Below are 13307 nucleotides of genomic sequence, written 5' to 3' on the forward strand. Positions count from 1 at the left end.
AAACAGGATGCAACACTATTATACTGTCCTTAATTAGAAACTCTCATTGTCAGTTACCTCTTACCAGAGAGGTGCATGTTATATGGGTTCTGGCATGCATGACACACACTGACCAGATGTTATCTCAGTGTAGACATGGTAGTTTGTGGTATGAATGGTAGAATGGTAGAAACCCCATTGTTGCTGAACTCTCACTACCCAGAAACTGATAAAGAACAGGACTGATGAAGAACAGAATCTACACAACTTGTGATCTTTAGAATGGAGAGCAGCACTGCACATCAGTTCCTCATGACAGGGTCACAGCTGAGATGGGAGCAGCATTCTGAGAAATAACATTTTGATATTATACATATTATACATTAATATTCAAAACATTCTGAACACCGTAAGATGAACTTTTTCACATGTAGTGCATATGGGTTAATTTGTCAGGTGCTTTTTTTTTTAATAAGATATATGCTCACATTCAGTGGGATGTGATTTGAGGTATTTAATGCATAGGCATTTCTCACATGAAATGCCTTTTATTATATGTAGGGTGTGTGAGCAGCTTTTTCCAGATGATTTTCTCAACAATACACTAATTGTGCACATGAATTGCATGTAATTTGTTTGTTCCACGTGATTACATTTTACAAATGCCATTATGCATGGTGTGATTTTGTGGTTTGTGATGCCAGGTGATTTTTATTTTCCATGTCACCACGTGTTATTTATGTGTTGAGCTCATCTGGGGGAGGGGTGGTGATAAACTCCATTGTTCATATTCTTCTCACGTTATTATGTGTGTGTTTGTTTCTCCTAATATTCATCAGTAATTGACTTGGCTCGCGCTGACCAAAGATCATGACCAACGTCACGCGCTGCATATAAAGAGCCCGAGCGCGCGCTGTACGCGACTCTTTTGCAATCGCTGTATGAGGTGCACATCTGGATAGGTTTCTGAGGACTTTCATGAGAATAAGCTCGTGTATCGACCCAGACTGTAACATTACAATGTAGCTGGTGTAACAGCTCTCTTTTTGTTATATTGTTTGGGGTTTTTTGCATGCTGAACCATGGAGTCTTTTCTCAGCGTCATGGAGGAAACCCCGGTTTTGGACATGTCGCGTCTGCAACTGGCCGACTTGAACCTGGCGCACATGACTGAGCCGCAACGCAAGCAGATAAACCAGCTTTACCTTGCATACAACAGCCTGGCGTTTTTTCCCACTTCTGTTAGCTGGTTTTCCAACCTGGAATACCTGGACATGAGTAACAACGCGCTCACGGTTTTCCCCGAGAACATTCTGCAGCTCACAAAACTAAAGTCGCTGGTCGCCAAAAACAATCAGCTGGACGAAGCTTCGTTTCCCAAACAATTCGGGTCGATGCCCATCGAGACCCTAAACTTCAGTGGGAACAGATTTAAAGAAATACCCAACCAGTTCCTGGAACTGAGTCGACTCCAATCTCTGTCCATGGGAGGAAACAGATTAAAAAGCATCCCAGCAGAAATAGGAAACCTCACCAGGCAGGTCATTTTTCTATCCCACTAATGTCCTCGGTCAGAAGACAACCGAAGTTATCTGCTGTGCAGAAGTGAGGTGGCATGGCTGTGTGTGTCTGACAATAACACTATACTGCACATCTTCAGGGTTACTAATTAGATCCTGAGCTCAGCTCACAGCTACTGTACAGTTTGTCTCTTCATCTGTTAACATGGATTTCCTCCCATAATTATTATTTGGCTGATCTATATATATTGTGTGTGCATGGTCCTGCGATGGAGTATGTTCCCCACCTCATGCCCTGGGTTCCCTCAGACTGACCATGATCCTGACCAGTATATAGCAGACACTGAAGATAAAGACACTTTGTGTCTCTGTAACAAGCAGAAAAGAGCAAGTGCCTTGCAGACATTTCACAGCTTGCTTGTAACCAAAAAAAAGGACACCCTCTCCTTTTAGATTGGTCAGTGTTTTTGTAGTAAAGCAGAATAAATCACTTCAGTGTCTGTTGGTATTGGAAAACGATCAAACCAGAAATACGCACTTAAAATTTTTTTTTTCTATTGTAATGCATAGCAGTTTATCAGTTATGCATGACAGTGCTGGGTTTTCAAATTCAGCATTACAGGATATGTGCTAGATCACTAAACAAACACTCTGAAAGGGCAGAGGAAACACTGGAGAGTAAGTTAATAAGTTATTTGTAAACTACAGTATTTCAACACACTTTGTTGAAATTGATCCTGTTTGTTTTTAGGTGCTCTTTAGCCTTCACCCTCCCATTTTCTCCTCACGCTGGTCATCTGCCAGTTCCCACACACCAACCCGCTCTCCCCTTTTTACACAACAGCTACCAATTGGTAGAGTTGCCTTTACCTCCCCTGACTCCCCTCAGATTTTAAAAGCCAATCTTTATGAAATGTTGGTTATGTAACACAATCTGAAGAACATGAAATTCAACTTCTGCATACATGAGCTCACAGACACCCAGCCTGTGATTGGCACATGTCCCTGTGATCGACAGAGGAGAATGTATGCAGTATGACCTGTTTCATGTTTGAGTTCCTGGAAGAGGTCACTTAGTATTTAGGGTGTTGGCCTTCTGATCGGAAGGTTGTGAGTTCAAATTCTATCACAGAGCACCAGTAAGCTGCCTTTTCCTCGACCTTGAGCATGGCCCCTTAACCCACAACTATTTAGTAAGTTGCTCTCGATAAGGACATCTGCCAAATGCCCTAAATGTATATGTTCTTAAGCTGTGACGTTCTTGAATTGTAAAAAAAAATAAAAAATCCTTACCCCTTCAAAATCATTCATCCTTTCAGTCTATCAACCTAACCTCATCTAAAATTAAACATGTATAATAATTAAATTAATGTAATTAAACTGTATAATAATCTAAAGTGTAAAGTTTTTGCTTTTAAGTTGTGCTTGGTTCTGTAGTAAATGTGACAAAGCACATTTAGTATGTAATGTGTTTAATATTTTCTGGCTAATTATATGTTTGATGACTGTTCTCTTGCTTTTCTTTGCTTTGTTGAAGGCTGCAGATGTTGTATCTGGGAGGGAATCAGATCTCATTCATTCCCCCTGAGCTGGCTAAGCTGCGGTACCTCAGGTACCTGGTGCTGTGCGACAACTGCATCCAGAGTGTACCACCTCAGCTATACAGGTAACAGCTGATATTTAGTGTATATTCTTTTTCATCTACTGTATTCTGTCTGTACATGCAGCTTATTTATTCACTCGAATGCGATGGAAAACTGCAAACGTTTTATCAAGCCAGCATGAAAAAAATATTAATATTTTTGTTTTACAAGGTTACTCTTAATAATTAGTATTTTATTGAATTATTTATCATTTAATTAATAGTATTTTATATTAGAATTTTTTAAATACTTTTTATTAACCTCACACACCAATTAGATTTGAAGAAAGTGGGAACCAATCCAAAACTACAACTCTGGTTCCTTTGAACAATCTTTTTATAGATAAAACTTATTTATTTGTATTTTTTTTACAAAACTGCATAACATTTTTGTATTACATTTTTATTAGAACATTACATTATTGATTTGTTTAAAATGCTTCTTGTTGAAAAGAGTCGAAATTATATTTATTTATATTTTTTATAAAAATGATCAAACAGGAGTGAGTGCTATATTAATCAAGTGTGAATAAAATTAGAAGCGTTAAAATGCATTATGTGTTACACGTTATTAAAGTGTGAATTTTGACAGCGCTAATTAATAAATTAATACCAAATGAATTTAAAATGTTTTTACCTGATGAATGCATCCAGGCTGAACAACCACCATATACAGTAAAACACAAGCAGAGAAAAGAATCATCAGGTGAATCATCAGGAATGCCTCTGTTCTTAGTCATGTTTACATCGCTGACTCCCTCTGTCTCTGAAAATGGCAGTGAGAAGCCAATCACATCTTTGCAAATATTGACATTTCACCAAAAAAATTAAAACTAAATTAATGAACCTCATTTAAAAATGTAAGAAGTAGGAAGTACAGATATTTGTGTAAAAAATTTCATGGGTGAAAGTAAAAAGTTGTCTGAAAAATAAATAGTAAAGTAAAGTGCTGATACCAGAAAAATCTACTTAAATATCAGTAACATGACAGTAACGATTAACCGTTATGGTTAAGTAACAGTAACGAAGTATTCGTACTTTGTTACTTTCCACCTTTGTTTATACAGTAATCTCCACAGTAATTTTTTGGGTGGCGTCTGTAAACGAAAAACCGCTTCATTTTATAATGAATAATTTAGTCATTTTATACATTTCTTCTGTGTTACCTCTGTTTAGGGGTTTTAATTATCATGGCACAATTTATATGTTTCAATACCTAAACCAATCTTCAGTAGTGGAGACAAACGTTTATTCACTTACATACAGTACATTATATGGACAAAAGTTTTGGGACACATGACTTTTCAAACCATATGTGATTCTTCTCCAAACTGTTACCACAAAGTTGGAGACACACAATTGTATATGATGTTATTAGATGTAGTAGTATTAAATTTTCCTTTCACATGTACTCGAAGACCCAAACCTGCACTGTCCAGCATGGTGATGCCCCTGTGCACAAAGCCAGCAACATGAAAATATAGGTTGAAGGTAAAGATGTTGAGTGGCGTGATGTAGAGTTCTGACCTCAATTCTATTGAACAGCTTTAGCGGAAATTAGACTGACTTTAGTTATGCCTTTGTCGCTGAATGAGCACAAATCTGGAGTAAATATAGTGAAGCATCTTCCCAGAAGAGTGGAGGTTATTATAACAGCAAATGGAGAGAAATTGTGGAATGGGATGTTCCAAAGCACATATGAATCTTATGGTCATTTGTCCACAAACCTTTGTGTATATAGTGTATATATAATAATGCAATAAGTGAAAAATTCTGTTCAATATAGTTGTCTGAGGAAGTGGTATACAATATAATAATTTTGATCAGTTTTCACCAGAAATTCTAGAATTCAACACAGCGTCCAAGACTTATTATTATAAATAATTCGAATGTATGTATACACAATTCTTTAATTTTCATGTGTTACCTGTTCATGTTGTTTAATTTCTGTCTGTCCTCCAGGCTACACTCTTTGCTGTCTCTCAGTCTCCATAATAACCTCCTGACATTTCTACCACGTGAGATCCTCAGCCTTGTGCACTTACAGGAGCTCAGTCTCCGCGGTAACCCTCTTGTTGTGCGCTTTGTCAAGGACATGACCAATAACCCACCGTCCTTACTTGAACTGGCGGGAAGGACCATCAAATCTCGGAACCTTCCGTACCTTGTGAATGATCTCCCAATTAACCTGTGCTGCTACCTGGACTCGGCCAGCAAGTGTCCAAACCCCAAATGTGCAGGTAAGGACAGAGGAAAGGAGGATAGAGTCAAGGGCTGATGACTATGTGGTCGCTTAATGCAGCACTGAACATCTGAAGAGGCAGCTGGTATATTCAAGGATATGAGCCTCAACCTGAAAAATGTAACAAAAACACCAAAGGGGACAAAATAATAATGTAAGCTGAGTGTAGACTAAACAATTTTACTGCTGATTATTCTAAATTGAACAGGGTGTTTTCGGATCTGCAACAACCTTTAAAACCATTTTAATCCACTATCCTAGGGATTCTCTGTTTTTTTCCCTGTGCCAGAAATCTTAAAGTTTCTTTCTTTTTTACATTTATGGCATTTAGCAGATGGCCTCATCCACAGTGACTTATAAATGTGCTTTGAAGTCTCCATGAATAAATACACTATGATGCTGATTCTTTAGGATGCAGACTAAGAATACTATCAGTATAAAACTCTTTTGGGAAAAAATAAAGTTAGAAAGAGAGTTTTTAGTGTTGATTTAAGAACCACTGAAAGAGGTACATCTTTAGACGTCGTCTGAAGCCTATTAGAGACGCAGCTGTTCGGACATCAAGTGAAAGTTAGTATACCACCTACAGTGAGGAAAATAAGTATTTGAACACCCTGCTATTTTGCAAGTTCTCCCACTCAGAAATCATGGAGGGGTCTGAAATTGTCATCGTAGGTGCATGTCCACTGTGAGAGACATAATCTAAAAAAAAAAAATCCAGAAATCACAATGTATGATTTTTAAACTATTTATTTGTATGATACAGCTGCAAATAAGTATTTGAACACCTGTCTATCAGCTAGAATTCTAACCCTCAAAGACCTGTTAGTCTGCCTTTAAAATGTCCACCTCCACTACATTTATTATCCTAAATTAGATGCACCTGTTTGAGGTCGTTAGCTGCATAAAGACACCTGTCCACCCCATACAATCAGTAAGAATCCAACTACTAACATGGCCAAGACAAAAGAGCTGTCCAAAGACACTAGAGACAAAATTGTACACCTCCACAAGGCTGGAAAGGGCTAAGGGGGAAATTGCCAAGCAGCTTGGTGAAAAAAGGTCCACTGTTGGAGCAATCATTAGAAAATGGAAGAAGCTAAACATGACTGTCAATCTCCTTTGGACTGGGGCTCCATGCAAGATCTCACCCCGTGGGGTCTCAATGATCCTAAGAAAGGTGAGAAATCAGCCCAGAACTACACGGGAGGAGCTGGTCAATGACCTGAAAAGAGCTGGGACCACCGTTTCCAAGGTTACTGTTGGTAATGTACTAAGACGTCATGGTTTGAAATCATGCATGGCACGGAAGGTTCCCCTGCTTAAACCAGCACATGTCCAGGCACGTCTTAAGTTTGCCAATGACCATTTGGATGATCCAGAGGAGTCATGGGAGAAAGTCATGTGGTCAGATGAGACCAAAATAGAACTTTTGGGTCATGATTCCACTAAACGTGTTTGGAGGAAGAAGAATGATTAGTACCATCCCAAGAACACCATCCCTACTGTCAGGCATGGGGGTGGTAGCATCATGCTTTGGGGGTGTTTTTCTGCACATGGGACAGGGCGACTGCACTGTATTAAGGAAAGGATGACCGGGGCCACGTATTGCAAGATTTTGGGGAACAACCTCCTTCCCTCAGTTAGAGCATTGAAGATGGGTCGAGGCTGGGTCTTCCAACATGACAATGACCCGAAGCACACAGCCAGGATAACCAAGGAGTGGCTCTGTAAGAAGCATATCAAGGTTCTGCCGTGGCCTAGCCAGTCTCCAGACCTAAACCCAATAGAGAATCTTTGGAGGGAGCTCAAACTCCGAGTTTCGCAGCGACAGGCCAGAAACCTGACTGATCTAGAGAAGATCTGTGTGGAGGAGTGGGCCAAAATCCCTCCTGCAGTGTGTGCAAACCTGGTGAAAAACTACAGGAAACGTTTGACCTCTGTAATTGCAAACAAAGGCTACTGTACCAAATATTAACATTGACTTTCTCAGGTGTTCAAATACTTATTTGCAGCTGTATCATACAAATAAATAGTTTAAAAATCATACATTGTGATTTCTGGATTTTTTTTTTAGATTATGTCTCTCACAGTGGACATGCACCTACGATGACAATTTCAGACCCCGCCATGATTTCTAAGTTGAAGAACTTGCAAAATAGCAGGGTGTTCAAATACTTATTTTCCTCACTGTATGTGCCAGAACAGAGAAAAGTCTTCTTTGTACCCTGAGAGATGGTGGGACCAGTTAGACAGTAGTTATGGATTAGAGGCAGCGTCGTGCAGTGCAGGGTGAGATAAGTGGGGTACTGGTCTATTTTTGGCTTGTGAGCATCAACATATAGATGTGGACAGCTACAGGAAGCCAGTGAAAGGAGCGTAGCAAAGTGTGAACCTAGAAAAGTTGAAAAGAAGTTTTGGCTGCATTTTGGATCAATTGAAGAGATCTTTCAAAGGCAGACCTGCGAAGAGTTATTTACATTAAATGCCAGTGTGGATAGAAACCGACCAATGTTCCTGACTGTTTTAAAGGGGAAATTGCTTTGTTGTATAACAGAGTTGTTGTTGTAAAATGCAGAAAAGGTTATACAGGGAATACTCTTATAGGTTTAAAATGTTTATTTTTTTTTTATTACTTTATTAATAACAATTTTATATAATACTCTATGTGTCACAATTTACCTGGTATGAGAATAACCCAGATGCCCAATATACTGTATTTTCAAATGTGCGTTAGAGCATGTACAGAAAACAGCCAGTGCAAGAACAAATCCTCAGGGTTATGTATGTAGACATTTCATGTAGTGTCCAGTACATTACCGGCCAATTGTAATTCACCATATTAAATGTAAATGGCTGATTTGCAGGTATTTAGTCATGACTAGCTAGTTGTTATTGTGGAATAAATACCAAAATCTTCCTTTTTAGTACAGTGAATACTTAAAGGGAAAAGTTTTAAACCTGAACTGTAATATTATTCTGGTTTTAAGAATACCTTTAATTTAGTGCTAGCCATGCTAGAGTTGACACAGCAGATGGACATAAATCATTATAAACATTATCATTATAAACATTATAAACATCTGCCTTCAACACGATCGTCCCAGCTCTGCTCAGAGATAAGCTCTCCCAGCTGAATGTGCCTGACTCCATGTGCATTTGGATCATGGACTTCCTGACAGACAGATGGCAGTTTGTGAGGCTGGGAAGGCATGTCTCTGACTCCCGGAACATCAGCACTGGATCCCCCAAGGCTGTGTTTTTTCTCCTCTGCTATTCTCCCTGTACACCAACGGCTGCTCATCTGGTCACTAGTCTGTCAAACTCCTGAAGTTTGCTCGTAATACCACCTTCATCGGCCTCATCTCTAAAGAGGACGAGTCCGCCTACAAGAATGAGATGGACCGTCTGGTGTCATGGTGCAGCATGAACAACCTGGAGCTCTCTTGACTCTCTCAAGACAATGAAAATGATAGTGGTTTTCAGGAAGGACCCAGCCCCCCTCCCCCCTGTCATCCTCGGTGACTCTCCTGTCCTTTCAATTCCTGTCGAGTCCTTTCACTTCCTGGGCACCACCAGCTCAAGTGGAAGCAGAACATCAGCTCCCTCATGAGGAATGCTCAGCAGAGGATGTATTTCCTGCAGCAGCTGAAGAAGTTTCTCCTCCCTGCGAAGATGTTGGTAAACTTTTACACTGCCATCATCAAATCTATTGTCACATCCTCCATCACGGTCTGGTTTTCTGCAGCTACAGCCAGGTACAAGGCCAAGCTGCAGCGTGTAATCCACTGAGCTGGGAAGGTAATCGTCTGCAGTCTCCCTTCCCGCCAAGATCTCAGCCGACCCCTCTCATCCCGGAAACAAACTCTTTCAATCCCTTCCCTCTGGGAAGCGGTTCCAGTCCATCGGTATCAGGACCACAAGAACAGTTTGTTTCCCACTGCAGTCAGCCTGCTGAACAGTGCCACACTTACCCCAGATGCCCCCCTCCAAAAACTTATGGACAGTCACTTTCACGTTCATATATTTTAAATTGCACTGCTTTTCATGCAAACACGCTTCTGTATCCAATATTTTTTTCATTCTAGATTGTGTACATACTTCATGTCTGTATATGGTTGCACAGTCACTTTCACTTTTACATTCTAAATTGAACTACTTCTCATGCAAAGCCACTTTCTGTATACAGTGTACACACATACTGTGTACACATTTCGTACCTGTGTATATGTTTGCACCTGACACCCAGACAGACTCCTAGTACTGTAAAGTGCTCTTTGCTTAACCCTTTGCTGTACCTGGGATTAAACCTTTTTTTCTGATTTTGATTCTAATTAAGATTAAGACTTCTCAGTCTATTCCTTTGTGCTTTTTCTCCTTTCTCAGGTGTATACTTTGACTCTCGAGTGCGTCATATCAAGTTTGTCGACTTCTGTGGAAAGTTCCGCCTGCCCCTCATGCAGTACCTCTGCTCCCCTGAATGCAGCTCTCCTTGCAGCTCCAACCCACAGAGCGACGCTGAGTCAGAGGACGAGAGTAGTGTGCCAGCAGACAGACTACAGAAGGTGCTGCTGGGATAGCATGATCCTCATATACAGGCCTTAAAGGGGTGGTGGTAGCTCAGTGGTTAAGGCTCTGGATTACTGACCAGAAGGTCTGGAGCTTAAGGCCCGATAACGCCAAAACTGCCACCCTTGGGGCCCTTGAGCAAGGCCCTTAACCTTCGGTGCTCCAGGGGCACTGTAAGGTGGCTAAACCCTGCCTGCTGGGATATGCATAGAAAGAATTTCACTGTGCTGTAAAGTATATGTGACAAGTATGAAGCACCTTTCTTCATCTTCTTAAACTTTCTTTCGGCTTCTCCCGTTAGGGGTCGCCACAGCGGATTCCTAACGCAACCCTTCCCAATTTATCTGGGCTTGGGACCGGCACTGAAAGTGGCTGGGGTTGGTTTCTTCATCTTCTTAAAGAATATAAATCCTGGTTCAATGTTGATTGAGTAAAACAGAGAGCATGTCCATGGAGGTCTATTTTGGGCTTGAAGTGGCCCAATTAGATGATGTGAACCGTTCAAGTCGGCTTGATTTGACCCCTTATTGTGTATATTGCTTTTTGGTTTGTATTTTAGTTTTTGGCTTGTGTATGATTAACATAGTCAGATTGTTTATTTGATTTCAGCATTCAATTAAACAAGTGCTTTCCACTTTCTATTGAAAAGACACATTTGAACTTTTCTAACCAAGAACTCCAGATAAGGGTCACGTGATAAACACAAGTCATATGTTTCATTAGCAAAAGAATGTGGACACCTTTTCATCACTTCTAATAGTTTCCATTTTAAAACTACGGGCATTAACACAGAGTCTATCCATGTTTGCTGCTATAACAGTCTTCGCTCTTCTGGAGAATGGCTGTGCGGATTTGTGATCATTTACCCACAAGAGCATTAGTGAGGTCAGGCATTGGTGTCTTGTTACGAGTTCTGTGTGTTACCTGGTATTATGAGTTAAATACGTGTTATTGTTTAATTAATTAATAAATACCATTATTGGAAAATTTGGAACATTTTGGGACGTGCTGTTTTTGGAAAATCGTCGACTTTGATGTGGGATTAGTAATGCAGCACAGCCGGTAATCAATACAAAGTGGTTTCTTTGATGGAATAAGACAGATAGTGCTTGCCTGGAGAAGTGTAAAAAACAGCGAATGTGTGATGGAGTGACTTCATAGTTAAACGTTAAACAGTGTAACAGATGTGAAGTTTCACATAACAGTCATCTGGAATTCCCAATTTGTACACAAACAGTGTGGTGAGCTTGTACGTAAGACAAAGACTGGTCGGAATCTCTCTTTCATTGAGGCTCATTAGTCTGTGTGGGTCAGCAATGGCAAACGGACACACATTCTTTACTCAAGTAGAAGTTTAGATACTTATGTTATAACAAACTCTGGAAAAAGTTGAAGTATTGACCACACTTTTTGAAGTTAAAGTAGAGTAGTTTAGGCTCTGAAATGTACTTCCATTAAGTAAGAAGTAACTTTTACTACTACCTGTTTTAGTGTCACTACCTGTTTTAATATCATATTAATATATTAATACAAAATAATGTAAAGTTTTGTTATCTAATAAATTTATCCAGGCTGAACATCCACCAAATAGAACACAAGCAGAGAAAAGATGATGATGATGATCAGATGATCAGAAGTGTCTCTGTTCTCAGTCATGTTTACATCGCTGACTCCACATTAGCCGTACTTCTTGTTGCCTTCTGCCTTGCTTGTTGTGAGCTTCGTAAACTAGTCTACGTCTGTGGTGCTTGAGAACCAGGAAATGGCATACCAGTGGTAGATTGAAAAAAGCATGCAATGGCAAGAATAAGTGGATGGGCTTTAAAGCAGCATGCAATGAAAAGGAAAAAAATATTGATCATATCACCAAATAGATCAAAACTAAAGTAACGAGCCTGTTTGGAAAATGTAAGAAGTAGAAAGTACAGACATCTGTGTAAAAAATGTAGAGGGAAAGTAACAAGTTATAAAATAAATAGTGTAAAAGTAAAGTACTGATACCAGAAAAATACATTTGTACTTCAATACTTTCCATCTCTGGTGGGGTTTTTTTTCCATTCACACACTCGCTCACAACAAAAGTCTGTACAAGGGTCGTAGGCTTTGTTGACTTACCAGATAAAGTGTCTACATTCAGTATCTCTGTTGATGGAGTAAAGTATTCAATGTGAAATGCTTTAAAAAGGGAGCACTGGTGATATTTACAAAAATACATACCCAGTAAACATTGTGAAGATTTATTTTAATTTTTATTTTTACAATGTTGCCTTTAAAACCTGCAGGTAATTATAGTCCTTAAATTGCTTTATGGTAATTTTTCTTTTTTACATTTAGTATCGTGGGCTTGTTTTGTACTGTAGAACTTGTGATACATAGACGAGTTTAGAAATTTGAGAAAAGACGGAAATTTATGCAAAAATTTTTAACTGAGAGTTTTTTGCTTTTATGCTTTTGATAACACATCAGAACTGAACTCACCTTAGTCTACTGACTGGCTTAAGCCTGGGTATAATGGTCTGATAAAATCATGTGATAACACATTGGTAATAAAAAAAACAGAGATCCTCAACTCGTTGACCTCCTCTCAGTTATGTGTGTATGTGTGTGTGTGTGTGTGTGTGTGTGTGTGTGTGTGTGTGTGTGTGTGTGGTGGTGTCATTAAAATCAAGATGCAGCACCTACACCTTCTAATACACTGAAGTTTTCTGTACTGTGTAAAGTGAGGAGAATCTTTCATGCTCAAATAAAAAAATATTCACTGAATGGAAATGTCATATATTTTCAAATATATTCACATCACAGTCTGACAACATTGTCAGCAACATTTTAGTATAAGGAATACTTAACTAACATGGATACTATTCCATACTTTAACATAATGCAATTCCGACTGGACTGCGGCTTATTGACCCAACTTTACCATACGACAAGACAATCACCTGTTATTTATCATGGAATGACCTGCCCAGTCACTGCACAAAAATCCTATTGAGCTGCTTTGGGATGAACTCAGAAAGAAATCTCCCACTAGTGAAGAACAACTTTGGGAAGTTTAACAAGAGGCATGGCAAAATAATCCACCAAAAGTGTGTAAAGCTGTAATTCATTCTAGGGATGGATTTTTCAATGTTAAAATTACGGTAACATGATCTAGTTTGTTGCATATAAACAGTAGGAACATGCACGTGTCTGTCAACATCCACATACATTTCTCTTGTTATGACTGGAGTTAAAGAGTGGTTTAAGATTTTTGTTTGGTTGTTTAGTGCCTCCTTGCCTCCAAACTGTTTTTTTTCCATACAGAACAATGCCAGAAATATAAAAAAAGAAAATAAGAAACTTGCATATAAAGTAT

The 13307-nt window shown here is 39.3% G+C and overlaps 1 protein-coding gene across 1 annotated transcript; it reads left to right on the forward strand.

Annotated features, from left to right (window-relative positions):
- Positions 1-904: 904 nt before the first annotated feature.
- Positions 905-10223, forward strand: lrrc58a (leucine rich repeat containing 58a). The gene is made up of 4 exons (XM_083523150.1): positions 905-1516; positions 3037-3165; positions 5104-5381; positions 9770-10223. The coding sequence occupies exons 1-4, from the start codon at positions 1062-1064 to the stop codon at positions 9961-9963; spliced, it is 1056 nt and encodes a 351-aa protein (XP_083379276.1). The 5' UTR covers positions 905-1061; the 3' UTR covers positions 9964-10223.
- The last annotated feature ends 3084 nt before the right edge of the window (positions 10224-13307 follow it).

Source organism: Silurus aristotelis (assembly GCF_946808225.1).
Source record: "Silurus aristotelis genome assembly, chromosome: 20".
Lineage (NCBI taxonomy): Eukaryota > Metazoa > Chordata > Actinopteri > Siluriformes > Siluridae > Silurus > Silurus aristotelis.

Coding starts and splice junctions, on each gene's coding strand:
- lrrc58a (XM_083523150.1), top strand. CDS start 1,062: ATGGAGTCTTTTCTCAGCGTCATGGAGGAAACCCCGGTTTTGGACATG. Junction 3,166..5,103: donor GTACCACCTCAGCTATACAG/GTAACAGCTGAT, acceptor TCTGTCCTCCAG/GCTACACTCTTTGCTGTCTC. Junction 5,382..9,769: donor TCCAAACCCCAAATGTGCAG/GTAAGGACAGAG, acceptor CTCCTTTCTCAG/GTGTATACTTTGACTCTCGA.